This window comes from Nicotiana tomentosiformis, chromosome 12, assembly GCF_000390325.3.
Source record: "Nicotiana tomentosiformis chromosome 12, ASM39032v3, whole genome shotgun sequence".
NCBI classification, from domain to species: Eukaryota; Viridiplantae; Streptophyta; class Magnoliopsida; order Solanales; family Solanaceae; genus Nicotiana; species Nicotiana tomentosiformis.
The window spans coordinates 13978998-13994875 of NC_090823.1; the positions used below are offsets into that span (position 1 = coordinate 13978998).

At 35.5% G+C, this 15878-nt stretch overlaps 1 protein-coding gene and 1 non-coding gene across 2 annotated transcripts; one reads left to right on the forward strand and one right to left on the reverse strand.

Moving 5' to 3' along the window:
* The first annotated feature begins 245 nt into the window (after positions 1-245).
* On the forward strand, positions 246-341 carry LOC117277218 (small nucleolar RNA SNORD96 family). The gene has a single exon (XR_004507498.1). It is a non-coding gene; the product is annotated as a small nucleolar RNA SNORD96 family (small nucleolar RNA).
* Positions 342-4340: 3999 nt separating this feature from the next.
* On the reverse strand, positions 4341-7648 carry LOC104098203 (uncharacterized). Its single transcript, XM_009604875.4, is given in 3 exon segments — positions 4341-5142; positions 5836-5858; positions 7280-7648. Coding segments are annotated over 3 exon segments (1011 nt in total). The 3' UTR covers positions 4341-4523.
* Positions 7649-15878: the final 8230 nt, after the last annotated feature.

Genomic DNA, 15878 nt, shown 5'->3' on the forward strand with positions numbered 1-15878 from the left:
TTTGGTTGTTTCTGTTAATGATGGTTTCACTTTTGAAATTGGGGCGGGTTTTATTCAATACCCGTAAAATCCAAGTGTTTAAAAATCATCAGAAATCGAGCCCTTTTTGTTGATTTCTTATCCGAAAAGGGAAATTTCATATCCTATCGCCTTGTAGAGCAGAGTCTCTGCAATTACTACTTGGGATTGGCCATGAGAATTACATTCCTATTAATTCTTATTAAATTAATATTACTGAGTTTTATTGGCCTATGAGGAGACCTATTATTAAAAAACACCATCTTTCGGGACTGAATGGCCCTTTTAAAGGCCTTGCTGTTAATTCTGCAATTCTGAGGCCTTCTGATGCTTTTTTTTAAAAATGATTTATCTTTTGATTGTGCTAATGTTGATTTTCTGCAATTATAGTTGTTACACTTATTTTAGGTCTTACATGTATGTCAAAATTTAATTTTGGTATTAAAAGATTATAATTTCAAGAGGCTCATAATTAGTTTTGTATGTTCTTGTTAGAGTTGAATTGTATAATAGATTATTTATTCTGTTAATTCTGGTAAAACATTTGATTGAAGCATGTTTAATTTTTGTTCACAATTGGATTGTGCTTATGGACGGTCAAGTGCTGTTTAGATGATTTGACAACAGTACTTAACAAAAATACATAAGCTACATTTAAAAGCCACTATGGTCATTGTCCATGTCTTTCCTTTATCTTCATTTTGGAAGACTTCCCATTGTGGCTGATATTTAATTCAAAAAAATATGATATTTAATGCTAAGTTTTTTGTGACATTTTACGAAGGCCTTCCATTCTTTCTTTAAGTAATCTCCTGTTTGGCCATAATATATGGTCATAAAAAATTTTATACAAGTGTCTTGGGTAAATACAAGACATCAGAGGATCCAATGTAATTTGATGGTATAATTGATATTCTTCTTTTTATTTGTAATGATTTACATTTGAATTGGGGCAAGTTTTTGCATTACTTGTATGACTCAAAGTGAAAAAATCATCACAGAGCAAGCCCCTATTATTTATGGATTGTAGTTGAGACTTTTCTCTCTTTTATGGGAGGAAAGAATCCTACTATATGTCTGAAAGGTGCGATGTCATATCCTACTTTATCTTCTGATGGTTTTTCATTCTCTACTCACGAGAAAGAATTGAGGTGAAAGCAAAACTTAGATTTTTTATGGTGTGCAACTAAAGTAGTTTATATAAAACGTTTTGTAAAATAATGTAACCTGTTGAATTTACAAAGCTATTAACATTCATAATTCTGACTTTGGTTTAACAAAAGGAAAGCAGAAAAATAATTAAGCAAAGAAATTTATTTTGTTGATTGTTTGGAATAGTAGTGCAAAGAAAATAAAAAGAAAAGGTTTATCATATTTATTTCCATTTTTCACCTCTACCAAAGATTGTATTAATTGTTAGAATATCTATTTGAAACCTATAATGAAATATTCTTTTCTGCTTTACTGGATTTCTATGATACAAGAACGGGATTTACGATTTTTATATTTTAAAATCTAATTCGTTATCAATAAGACATGGATAAAAGCAAAAATAAAATTGGAACCGTATTAGAAATTGTTGAGCCTCACCATATATAGCATCATTGATCTTTAGCAAGAACTGATAGAAGCACAGAAGCTACAAAAACCTTTTGCAGAGTAAGTCTCGAAACGTAGATGTAAGAGAGACAGAATCATACAATGTTAGAATAAACAAATTTGAGGATTTCTTTATTGTTTTGGTACAAACACGATCAATGGCAGTTTTTGAAGAATTTTTGAGAAACTGATTGATTTCTTAGGGACATTAGTTGAGAGAAGAAGTGGTTGCTTTTTGTAGGACTTATTTGCTTGTTTAGGGGCGTTACTTTTGTTTGGAATTGTAACTTGTGAGAATTCCATAGCCGCTCTCTTAATAGTCGCCTGTGGTCGTGACTTTTGGTTTTTTAGAAATAGCAGAAAGTAATAAAAAAATAGGATAGAAGTCAAAATTGAGAAAATAGATAATTAGGTTTCCTGGGCAAATAGGTATGCCACATCAGCTGGTCAATTCCCAACTTTATATATATATATATATATATATATGATATGATGTGTGATTTGAAGCATACCACTATGGCTTTTTTAAACTTCTCAAACTATGCCTATATTGGCAAATGCATTCGGTTTTACCTATACGGTAGATTGCTTTTCTTTCATCAATTCTTAGTAGGTAGCGAGATTCAAATTGCAAATAAAACTTGTAAGGCTTAATGTGAATTCTCCTATTAGTTGTGAAAACTTGTTCTATTAGTTGTAACAAACTTTCACTTTTGGTCATTGGAATGTGGTTAGCAATTCTTGATTTGCAACAATGTGAGAAATGAACAAGGTGATTTTATATAATGTATTTGCTTAAGTTTGATTTTAATGTTTGAGATCGTTAGTTGAGGAATTGAGGTTCTAGTCTCTACTAGAAGACTAAATTACATAGTATGTCCTCTAATTAACAAGTATTGCTAAAGTTGCCCTATATCCATTTTTCAAGATTTTGCAAGTGCTATCCTTAAGGTTTGGAGATAAGTACAGATATAACCAATTTTGGAGCCACCACTGAAGTCATATTCGCACTAAATATTTTTTGCTAATTTATTCACTTCGGAATACACTTCAGACATATGAGATTGAAGTTTTGCAAACTTCGGTCATTATTTAGCTTGAAGTGTGACCTCGTCAAGGTTAAACTTAGATATTTTTGTGTGAATTGTGGCTTGGCTTATCAACGCTAACTTTGGACATTTTTGACCGAAGTTGTGACCTTGACAAGGCCTAACTTCATACATTAAAGACGTGATGCCTATGCTCATAGCCGTGAAATTAAGCCATTTGACGCACTAATATGAAAATTGCTTGTATTTGGATGTACCTTAATTACTGGCAGCAACGCATGATAGGTTGTACTGAAACTTAGTACATAGATTGTACTGAAACCATATTTACAAGTGAGTAGCCAAAAGAAAAAAAACTTGGTCCTCGGGCCTAACAAGATTCTAGGATATCTATGATTAAAACAGTATCTTCTGCGTAGATCTGTTTACACCAAAAGCAAAAAAGCAAATACAATTAAGCTTGATCTTCTGCACATAGTTTCTTCTATCCTCAAAACATCTGGAATTCCTTTCTTTCCAGACTGTCCACCAAATACATGTTGGGACTCCATCCATCTCTTTCACTTGCTTCAGTTCCAGCTTCATCCCAACTGAAAAGAACTTCAGTTTTCTTACTAGGCATTGTCCAAGTTATGCTCCTGAGATTAATAAAGATCTTCCATAACTTGTCAATTATCTTGCAATATAAAAATAGATGCCTAAGTGTCTCAACATCTTCTCCATATAAGTGGATCTTGAGCACAATTGAATTCCTTGTCTTATGTCAGAACAACCTCATTTGCTAGTAACCAAGAAAAGCATGCTACCTTATAGGGAATTTTGATTTTTCATATATGCTTCCAAGGCTAGTTGGTAGTTTGATTCAGACTCTTGATAATTTTTTGACCCATGATCTCAATTCCTTTCTTCACCTCTAAATCTCTTATGTAAAATTCATGCAATAAGTTCAGCCACATTTTTGCTTGAACTTCAGTCATATATGTCTGAAGTTTAGGTAACAAATTTTTATCCAAAAACGGTAATTTGTTCTTCGGGTTGACAAATACACGATTCAACATTCAAATCTACTTCATATAAGCTCAACTTTAAAACATAAGTTCTAAATATCATAAAAAATAAACCTCTTATCATCACTTTTTAAGAAACAATAATTAATCAAACAAACCCATTTTGAGACAATACTAATGGTAAATTGCCAATGTTTTCAAGCTTTTCCAACAACAACACTTGATTTGAACTCACTTTTCATATTCCAAATTCAAGAGTCACTTCTTCAAAGCATTATAGTTCAATTGCTATAAATTTTTAAAATACTATTTTACAACAACTAAGAAAAAGAAGAACCTGAAGAAGAAGAAGAAAAAGAAAAGGTAGAGAAGAAGCATTTGTCTAAAGTTTTCTATATACCGAGTACCAATTAAACCTTTGAAAAAAATGGGTACAAATGCAGGCAACCAAATAGGGTGTCACGTGAAATTTTACTAAGGTTTGTGAACTTTAGTCTCTTCTCCAATATATGCTAACATTAGTACCTTTCTGGTATAAATGAGGAGTGCTATTGAAAGTTACTGCAAGTACACACTAGAGTCACTGATGTTCACAATTGAGCAAAGATGAGTCACCTAAAGTTCACACTTGAGCAAAGACAACTGACTTTGAAACAGAACACGATGATAAAGCCTGGAAAGTTCTATCCAATAACTCAAGTTAGATGATAGTATAATGTTCTGCTTCTTTTAAAGGAAAAGAGTACATATTTATAAGATGCTCTTAGTAAACTAATATACTAGTAGAATAGCTAGTTTACATGTCAGTAACACTTGTAGCTAGAGAAGGTTATTCTTCCATTTAGGGTGCTCAAAGATTTTCTTCATCTTCCTGGTTGTCATCTGCGGCTAGAAGATGATTTAAAGAGACTTTGGCCTTCTTTGTTTCTTTTGATTTCTCGTTGGTTTCATGTTCATCACCCTTTCTCTTGAGGGATTCATCTTTCTCAGCCTCTATTTCTCCTTCCTCAGTTGCAACAGCTTTGCCATCAGAGCTCTATATCTTCTCCTACGAGGATGACGTTGATTCAGATTCAACCCTATTTTCTTCACCATTTACAACTTCTTTGGACAGTGCAGTTACAGGTTGATGTAAAATGGAGGCGACTTCTTCATTACTTGCCAGATCAACGGGGGTTTTCCCGGACTTGTTTTTGGTATTAACAGTTGCACCTTTCTTCAGCAAATACTTGACGAGTTCCAGGTGAGATCCTTGGGCAGCATAGTGAATGTGAGTTATACCCTTATGATTACATGATTTGACGGACACTCCAGAACTAACCAGAAGCCTAACAACCTCCAAATGACCTTTTTGAGCGGCAAAGTGAATTGCACCCATGTCATCCATAGCAGCAGCACCCGCATCGGCTTTGTTCTTGCAGAGATAATCCACTATCAGGGCATGCCCATACCATGCTGCTAGATGGAGCCTGAAGTTCATTTCAATTCAACAGTAAGGCAAAAGGATACTAGAAATTACTGCATCAAAGCGACTTGACTCACTTGACAGTTTAAAAAAAGAAACCAGATATTAGGAAAAAACAAAATAGAGGGACATCCAAAACTGGCCATATGTTGGAAGTATTTAAGACATCCAGAGGCAGAAGCTCACAAGGAAAAGGATTGAAAACTGAAACACAAGGCGAGACTGTCGATATCAATTTCAACATATTTTAATTGATTAAGTAGTTGAATGAAATCTTAAGAGAAAATAGGACAAGACAAATGAGATAGTAAACAAATGTCAGGTAATGAAGTGTTGATAACCGTGGTGAGAACAAAATCAACTACAAAGGAGACTTTTGGAGATAAGGCAATATCATTAAGCATCATCCATCCTTTCTTCTCATGTTAAGACAAATGAATTTACCAAACTTATTCAAGATACTATTCGATATTCACTTTCTTTTTCCTTTTTAATGATAATGGTAAAGTTCATGCCAACTTGCAAACACCTCTATTGTTCCACCGACTACCTACATCCTCCCACCAGTACATGTACTATTCGGTCTTCACTAACGAGTCATTTGTTTGACTTCCCAATATATTCTTTTTCTTTTTAATTATTTTTTTAATTCAGACATCTTTGTAAGGCTATCAAACAACACCAACTTTAAGTGCACAACTCTATGCCTGGGGAGACAATCTGTTCACAGCCAGCAATAAGAAATAGAAATTTATTGTGATGAATATTTTTGATAACTCAAAACTGGATCTTTCTGACAACAGTATGATAATGTGGAGAGAAAATGTTATCAGCTAGAAAATATATAACATTAGCCATACAATATATTTAGAACATTGCTTTACATGTAGAAGAGATAAAGCCACTCATAAAGCAAGTGTTACAAAGTCGAAGCGATAGTTACACAATCTTAGACTTGTGATGCAAAAGACTAAACTTTACTTGTAAAACTTTGTGAAGATCCCCTTAAACAATTGATAACAACACAAATTGACCATCCTTTCTTGGCCACGCCAAACCCTGACAGATGTTTGGGTTTTAACTCAATATAGCCACCTTAAGCACTTCCTCTCCCTCCTTTTAAAATCATAAGTACATGATGAGACTAAGCTGAAGCTCCATCGTGTAAAGTTTTTTCATACGTCAATGAATATCCTTAAAGATTATCTCCATGGACAGATCTTGATACTACATTTACTTCAGATTGTCCAGTTACTTTTTAAGACTTAAAAAAATTTAGTAGTTGGAGATGCTTAGGATAGATGTAAGGAAAACGATGAGTGATAGTAGAGTGCCTGCATCCAAAGAAATATTGTGAGTTTTGCAGGGGAAGGTTGGTTCGTGCTTTTGTCTTTTGCTTTGCTTGTGCTCGTGTCTTGAGATCCTGTTTGAGCCACCCTGGGTAAATAAATGTGTGCATTTGATGAATGTAGTTATTTATTATATAGTAGTATGCAATATCGACTAAGTTGGATAAACCAATGACTATGACACTTTAAGAGACATTGCGAATTATTTGCATTAGAATTTTGAGGGTCCTTAAAATTCGCCCCAGTTCAATAAGCGATTCTTTGATCATTCTGCATATGACGAAGTTGGCTCGACTTGCTTTAGAATTTTGAGGGTCCTCCTCAAAATTCTGCCCCAGTTTCTGACCATGGCAAAAATGAAGATTTTATTGAGATGTGATCGAACCCACAGGGCTGCCTACGTATCCCCCCTTAAACGGGAATCAGGTCAAGCGTAGTTCAGTTACATCAAATGAAGAAATGTAAACAATCTAAATATAGTATCTCTTGACTGCGTCTGAGTTGATATGGTTTTGGCCAAACTTCTCCGTCCATCTCTACGAGTATGATCACTCATCCTGTTAATACTTGATGAACTATGTAGGGACCTTGCCAATTGGGTGAAAATTTCCCTTTGGCTTCATCTTGATGCAGGAAGATCAGCTTCAGTACTAGCTGCCCTGGTGTGAATTGTCTAGACCTGGCCCTTTTGTTGAAAGCTCTGGACATTCTGTTTTGGTAAAGTTGACCGTGACATATTGCGTTCATTCTTTTTTCGTCAATGAGAGCCAGTTGTTCATAGCGGCTCTGTACCCATTCTGCGTCGTTGAGCTCAGCTTCTTGTATAATTCTTAGAGAATAGATCTCTGCTTGGGCAGGAATAACCGCTTCAGTACCATAAACCAATAAGTTGGGAGTTTCCCCAGTTGATGTGCAAATCGTGGTACGATACCCAAGCAGAGCAAATGGCAGCTTCTCATGCCATTGTTTGTAATTATCTACCATTTTCCTCAGTATCTTCTTGATGTTCTTGTTGGCCTCTTCTACATCTCTATTCATTTGTGGTATGTATGTTGTGGAGTTCCTATGCTTGATCTTGAACGTTTCACACATGGCTTTCATCAAATCGTTGTTTAAATTGGCGGCGTTGTCAGTAATGATTGACTGAATCAATATCCTCATGTTGCGTTGTCTCATTACATGTCATAATCGTAGGTTCATCGGGATAGGTAATAATAATGCTGAAAAGAAAAAATATAAAAATAATAATAAATATGAAAAGCAGTAATGCATTAAAAAAATCTTTATAACATCAACAAGTGCGGCTTGATGGCTCGAGCAATTATTTCAAAACAGAACACTGAAAAATGTCTCATATGCTCAAAACTATTTTTTAAAGTAATTCATGCTAATTTGCTAGGCTACCCAGGAACTCGACGGGCCCGATATGGTGCATCGGTCCAGTTCTTGAGAAGATGCCAATATGCACGAACCAACATTTGGGAATGGGAATAATCAAAAGAAAGAAAAGGCAAAAGGTAACCAAGTTAGTAAGGAATATTAAAAGAGTGTTTGTGCCCGAGGTAGGCCTAAGCGACACGTAGACTTGGGAGAAAATTGATGCCAATAATTGCGTCATTTCATCAATGTGATAAATGAACCAAACCTCTACTAAAACGACAATAATTATAAAGATTTATTAATGGCACTTGCCTTATTACAATCAAAGTCTAAAACGAGTCTAGAAAGCAAATAAAGTAGTATTCCTAATCTATTTGGTCCCAGAGGGATCTTCTCCATGCTTGGCCTTCTTGGCTCCATCAATCAGGTTCCCCAAGTCGCACATGTCCAACAGTACATAAGCCCTTGCTAGATGCCCTCCTTCATTGCCCTCTACATTCTGACAGTCTGAGATCATTTTCCTCATCTTTCCCTCAAACTCCATCAACCCCTGCTCCAAATATTCAAACCTCTCTTTTGATTTAGTAGTGATTCTTTTCCACTTGTTGATTGCTTCAATGTCCACCTTGTGCTGTTCCAAATGTCTGACTTCAGATTTGAAAACCCTTTTGCGCAACATCATGTATTTGACTTGTGCCTTAGCAGTATCGTCTATGACACTATTCCTCAAATTAATCCCTGGATTGACATCTCCCGCTATATCATCTACCAACCATGATAGGTAGAAGTACACATGGCCGGCGTGATACTCGTTGCTAGGGTACCATTCGAACATCCAATGCACTTTTTCATCAGTCAAATTGCTGAAGAAACGTACCCATGTCACAGCATTTCCCGGTTGCGCAAACTTGTTTAGGATAAAAGTCATTCTCTTCGAATGGTGATAGGATATGTGGTCATTCCATGGTCGTCACGGAAGTTCTTGACGGCATTCACCTCTCTGAAAGTGTTCTAATAACCATACCTGTAGCAATAGATTGCAACCCTCGAAGTGCACATACCCTTTTTTGCAACAGTCTAAAGCCCGATACATCTCAACCATGATCATATGGAGAATGGTGTAAATTTTCCCCTCAATTCCCTCATTAAAGTCCTAGCGATCATAGTTAGGCGAGTGTGGATCCTTTCTCCCTTCATCGGAAATATCAGCATTCCCATAAAATAGATAATAAATACGAAAACCTGGTTGTGTGTCCAACCCAAAGAGGTAATGGCAAGTTCATCATGGTAAAGGAGATATGACTTGTTGTGTCCATAATGCTCATAAAGGAACTCAAATGGTATATAAAACTTCTCCAGACATAGTAACTCATCATTTTTCTTGAAACCCATCATTTTCAAGAAACCTCGGGAAATGCGGTTTTTCGGTACCAACAAACCAGGGCTATCCCATGGGAGTCTAGCGAAGTCTCCTATTTCCTCTAAAAGAGAAGTCATTTATATGTTGCCAAAACGGAAGACGACTCTCTTCTCATCCCAAAACATGGTGACGGCCTCAATTAATGCATCATTTGGATGAATGTCTAATAAAAAGGGTAAATTCTTGAGGACTCTTTTTACATGGTTTTTGTCACTTGGTGAGAGGTTTTTAAACCAATCCAACAACAAGAGATGGGATATTTTAAAAAACAAATAATGTTAGCTATTTCCCCCTCCAGATTTGACTATTTACACATTAATGATCGACATACACAAATATTTTCTCCAAATAATACACATATCGTGATGGTGTCCATTGGGATTACGGAAATCCCGGCGGACTTTGGACAAGGCTTGCCTTAGCGGATTATCACGCGGACAACGTTCTAACCCATACTAGGTTTGGACATGATGCATGCATAGTTAATATTAGAGTGAAGTTTCTAGAAAAGTTTAGACTGGTACCCTCAAGCGGACAACTTGAGAGGGAAAGGCACGAAATTGTCGACTGCGTCGTTGATCGACTAGTTTTACCGCAAATAAGCCTTTCCAAATTTAAAGGGTGATTTCGAAAGAGCGTGGACACTTATCAAGTGCCGCTATGGTATTAATTGGGCATGAGTGGAATATGATATGGAGCATGCTTTATGCAAAGATAAACAAGACGTTGTCAAATATTTTGCATGATGAAAATAATAAATGTAGTATTAAAACGAAACGTAAAGACATGAATAGAAAGGAAAACAAGAAGAAGTTAGTTCGTGCAATGTGGAAGTTGTAATAAAGTAAGTGATGGAGTAAGGGTGGGGAGAGACATGGTGTAGCAATTTAAAAGGCGACTTAGAGCAAATAAGTACGACTAAAAAGGAACTCGCATGTTAGAGCCAATTTGAGCAAACGAAGGGAAAATAAGGGAAGGGATTTGCATACGAATTCAAATAGAGGAAGAATAAGGGAAATGGTGTGCATGCAGCAATAAGACGGGAGGAAGGAGCGGGATATTTATGTAGCAAAAAAATAATAAAGTAAATACGTTTATCAGAGAAGACTAATTCATATGAGCCAAGTTTGTTATGGTAAGAGCCTAAAAATCCCCAGCAGAGTCGCCATGTTGTCGCACCCTATTTTCTCGGAGAAAACGAGCTTCGATGTTGTGACAACTCTTTTAGATGGGTACTGAAAGAGAAGAGTCGCCACTTAACGGTTTACGGTGCGTTAGGGCACCTATTTGCATATGACTCAGGTTTTACTAGGGTAGGGAGTTTTTTCAATTAAAGTGACATTAATCGAAATGAAATTATTTATTTAATTCAGAGTCGCCACTTGGAATAAGTTATGGTGTCCCAAGTCACCGATTTATTTTAGAATCCCAAATCGAGGAAATTTGACTCTATTTTTGTGATCCCCGAACACAGAAGACCGGGTAAGGAATTCTGTTAACCCAGGAGAAGGTGTGAGGCACTCCCGAGTTTCGTGGTTTTAGCACGGTCGCTCAACTATTAATACTTGGCGTAATTATCTGATTTAATACATGCTTTAAACCCATTGTGCATTTTTAAATTTTAATCGCTTTTAATTATTTATGAAATTTATTTGAACAAGTCGCGATGTCGCACATTTGTCGTTTTGGTATACATTGCAAATCGCGCCACGTGAAACGCACCCACGATTTGCAACATGTTTTTTTTTATTATTATTTGAAGTTATGGTCAAGTCGCGTGAAACGCGCACTTGAATTGGGGTTTACGTATCATGACTATGCCACAGGAACCGTACCCATAGTCACGATGATTTATTATTAATCGCGCCTAAATCAAGCTACGGTGTTCGAATATTATTCAATTACTAATTTTGATATTATTGTAAGGTCATGAGGTATGTATATTGTTATGGAGGAAATGAAGTAAATTAATTATGGGAAAAAATTGGCTAGCTTGTGAATGTTTATTTGTTTTTGGTCATGTGCAACAATCAGCCCATAAATACGCTAGGGAAGTTCAATTAAAGTCATACACCAATCATGATCAACCTAATCTCTTATAATTTTACTGTTAACCAATATTTGAAATTAGACTAAATTTATGGCAGGAAAAGATAGATACAGGCAGGATCAATTTAGTCACTAAGATAGGAGATCAAAATGAAACTAAAGCATGCTAAAATGGAAAGCCATTACTTCATTGAATAAACAACAAAAGTAACGAATTAATACATATTCATCAATAAAATTAACCATATGAACTACTAAAAAGGACAATAAATTAATCTTAACAAATACTCAATATGAGAACAAATTAATCTTAGCACACTCAGATGCGAACTCGATCATATCATACTCAAAGTTAAATTAAAACAAAGTGACCCAAAACATTAATGAGAAAACAAAAACAAAAAAAAAGAGAAGTGAACCTTTGTATTGATGATTGTGGATTTAAATTACAACCACTCAATGATCGGATAGCTCTCAACTGGACCCTTCGGACCACGGAAAACTCGAGCGGCAAATCTCAACTTGCAACCTCAATCGACCTCGCAAAACTAACGATTTAGTGGCTATTTTTGGAGCTTTTTTTTTTGTAGGGGGTTAATGATGGCTCAAAAGTGGTCAAGAGATGGTGGTTTTGGGGTGGTGAAACTGCTGAATTTTTCGAAAGAAAGCCGAAGAAAGAATGACACGAGTAGAAATTTCCTTATCCTAGAAGAAGAAAAATATTTTTTTCTCAATTCCTTCCTCCCTATTTTTTCCTTTTTCTCTCTCTGTCTTTTTTTCATCACATTTCTCTTCTATTTATAGAAAAAAGATTCGGATTTTTCAGATTTTTATTTTTTATTTATTTTATTTATTTTTTTAATTAAAAAGAATTTCCACTTCCCATTTTTCTTATTTTAACAAAAAATAATTCTCCACTTTCATTTACTTTTATTTTTTAATTTCTCACTTTTTTTTACTTTTAATATATTTAAAATCCCACTTTTTTACTTTTTATTTTTTATTTCCCACTTATTTTACTTTTCTTTTTTTATTTCCCACTTACTTTTACTTTTTTTTTTAAAAAAATCAGATACCCTTACTTTTATTTTTTAATTCCAAATTTATTTTACTTTTTCTTTTTTAAATTTCCACATTCTTTTACTTTTATTTTTTTAATTTTCCACTTTCTTTTACTTATTTTATTAAACAATTTCTACCTACTTTTACTTTTACTTTTTTAATTTTATATATCTACTTTTCCTATTTTTTAATTCCCATCCAAAATTTGTTTTTTAAAAAAAAATTAATTTTTATTTATTTTCGGTTTTAAATTCATTTTATTTAAAAATAAAGACAAAAATAATAATAAAAATAATACTAATAGTAATAATTGACCTTTTAAATTATTAATAATTTATATATATATATATATATATATATATATATATATATATATATATATATATATATATATATATATATATATATATATATATATATATATATATATATATATATATATAACAAAGCTAAAAATATATATTAAATTCTGAAAATATTTACATAGTAGAAGGTGATAAAAATTCAAATATAGTCAAAAATTAGGTGCTCACAGCTGCCCCTCTTTGCTTGGAAACATGAAGAGTTTTCAGGCAAAGAGTAGGTGATCCACGTGACTAATGATTTGACCAAACCATTATTCAAAAGGAAAAGAAATAAAAGATAGGGTGCAACCGAGTCCTGATTTTGGACAGCCTACATATCCCGGGTTATAGGGGAATCAGATCACGTGTAGTTTAAGGAGAATAGTGGAATGATGAGTTGAGGAGTCGAGTGAGGTTCCGTCGAGGCTCCGGTCCGCGGTCCTGCTATTATATAAAAAGAAACTAAACAAGCATATCAGTTATGAGTTACAAGATTCCTATCTATGAGTCTTCAGAAACTTGATCTTGAGTCTTGACTGGTTCTTCATGCAGACTCTGATCTAAACCTTGATGCTCGCTAGCTGTAGGTTCTAGTTCATTTTTCTATAGCTTTTTCTAATCAAAACGGGACTCCAATGCTCGTGGCTTCAGTCATGTCTTAGCATTCCACATCTTTTCAATTGCTTTTGCATTTTGGATTCACTTATTTTTTTTCTTTTCTTTTATTCTGAATTGAGACTTCTTCTTTTGGTCATCTCGAACCCTTTGCCTCAAGGTAAAACCTACTTAGACACCAAAAAAAACAATCGAACAAAAATTTTCTGCCCCAGTTTGCACTAGAAAAATTTCGGGAGTGGTATACCCTGGAAATGTCATTTTTTATTTTTTTATTTTTTTTATTTTTTTTTTGGATTGTGTTCTTTTATTGTCAAAAGGATGTCTCAACTAAGGATTGGTGTACCTTATGTTGGGGAAATGTAGCCAGGGAATGGGATACCCTATATTGGCAAAGATATCGGGGAATGGTGTACCCTGCATTTAAGATCAAATCAACTAGGGAGTGAAGACCCTATGTTGGAAAAAGCGACTAGGTAGTGGAGACCCTATGTCAAAAATAAAATCAACTAGAGAGTGGAGACCATATGTTGGAAAAGACGACTAGGGAGTGAAGACCCTATGTCTACAATGACATCAACTAGGGAGTGGAGACCCTATGTTATAAAAGCGACTAGGGAGTGGAGACCCTATGTCTAAAAACATCAACTAGGGAGTGGAGACCCTATGTTAGAAAATAAACTAGGAAGTGGAGATCCTATGTCTAAAAATCATCAACCAGGGAGTGAGGACCCTATGTTGAAAAATCATCAACTAGGGAGTGGAGACCCTATGTTTGAAAAGAGACTAGGGAATGGAGACCCTATGTCTAAAATATCATCAACTAGGGAGTGGATACCCTATGTTAAAAAATCATCAAGTAGGGAGTGGAGACCCTATGTCTAAAATAATCATCAACTAGAGAGTGGAGACCCTATGTTGGAAAAACGACTAGGGAATGGAGACCTTATATCTAAAAATCATCAACTAGGAAGTGGAGACCCTATGTTGGAAAAGCGACTAGGGAGTGGAGACCCTATGTCTAAAAAAATCAACTAGGGAGTAGAGACCCTATGTTGGAAAAGCAGACTAGGGAATGGAGACCCTATGTCTAAAAATATCAACTAGGGAGTGGAGACCCTATGTTGGAAAAGCAGACTAGGGAATGGAGACCCTATGTCTAAAAACATCAACTAGGGAGTGGAGACCCTATGTTGGAAAAGAGACTAGGGAGTGGAGACCCTATGTCTAAAAATTATCAACTAGGGAGTGGAGACCCTATGTTGGAAAATCATCAACTAGGGAGTGGAGACCCTATATCTAAAAATATCAACTAGGGAGTGGAGACCCTATGTTGGAAAATAAACTAGGGAGTGGAGACCCTATGTCTAAAAATCATCAACTAGGGAGTGGGGACCCTATGTTAGAAAATCATCAACTAGGGAGTGGTGACCCTATGTTTGAAAAGAGACTAGGGAGTGGAGACCCAATGTCTAAAATATTATCAACTAGGGAGTGGATACCCTATGTTGAAAAATCATCAAGTAGGGAGTGGAGACCCTATGTCTAAAATAATCAACTAGGGAGTGAAGACCTTATGTTGGAAAATACAGCTAGGGATTGGAGACCCTATACTACCATGATTGTTTTTCTTTCTTTTTTAATTTCATATATTGTTTTAAGATAATGAGTAAAATGCGGGAAAGAGTTTGGAGAAGACTTCCCTTTTGCAGTAGTTGCTGCAAAACTGTTTCTAGCCTTTGCGTAATTTCGTTTAGGTTACACCTGCTTCTTGCAAGGTTGCTTTTGGATTGCACCTGTTTCCCTATTTTATTTTCAAACAAAGAACAATTTGTCAGTTTGAAATGGTGGTTAGTTTTGTGGCCTTGATTGTTTCAGTCACTTGGCCTCGGTCCTTTCAGTTGTAACTGGTTGTTTCCTGAATATCGATTGCATTTATAACCTCGGAGAACCTCTGGCTTTTCCGGACTTTGCCCTGATGGTTAGTCACGCGGGACTTAACCTTTTCAACTTTTATTCTGCCCTTGTGGGTATTTGACTTTGAATTTCCTCTTTCAATAGTTTTTGATTTGAAACATCGGCCAACATGGACAGTTGGAGTCAACTTGATGCCCTTGCCGAGATTGGGTGCCTTTTCTTTTGCATATTGGCTTGTATCAAGTGAGAACCTTGTAAATCAGTCCTGCCTTTCCTTCTTTGTCTTAGTTTCAGAACAGAGTTAAACCAAAAAGGATTCAAAGAAAAGCAAACAATGGAATGGACAAATGAATTTAGACAAGAGGTATCCCTTTCGGGGAAAAGAAAGAAGGACTTATCTGGAGTGTATACAGACTTCAATGAACATAACATGCCTCTTGGACTAGATGCCTGATCTGTGTAAACCGTCCAACTCTCAGAAATTTATCACAACTCTTGCTTTGAGATTGAGAAACTTTGCCAAGGACTGTGTCGATGCCAGTGACTGTGAGGATCCTCTTTTCGATCAGTGGCGCCCTTTGCGGGTTTTCACCAGCTGGCATCT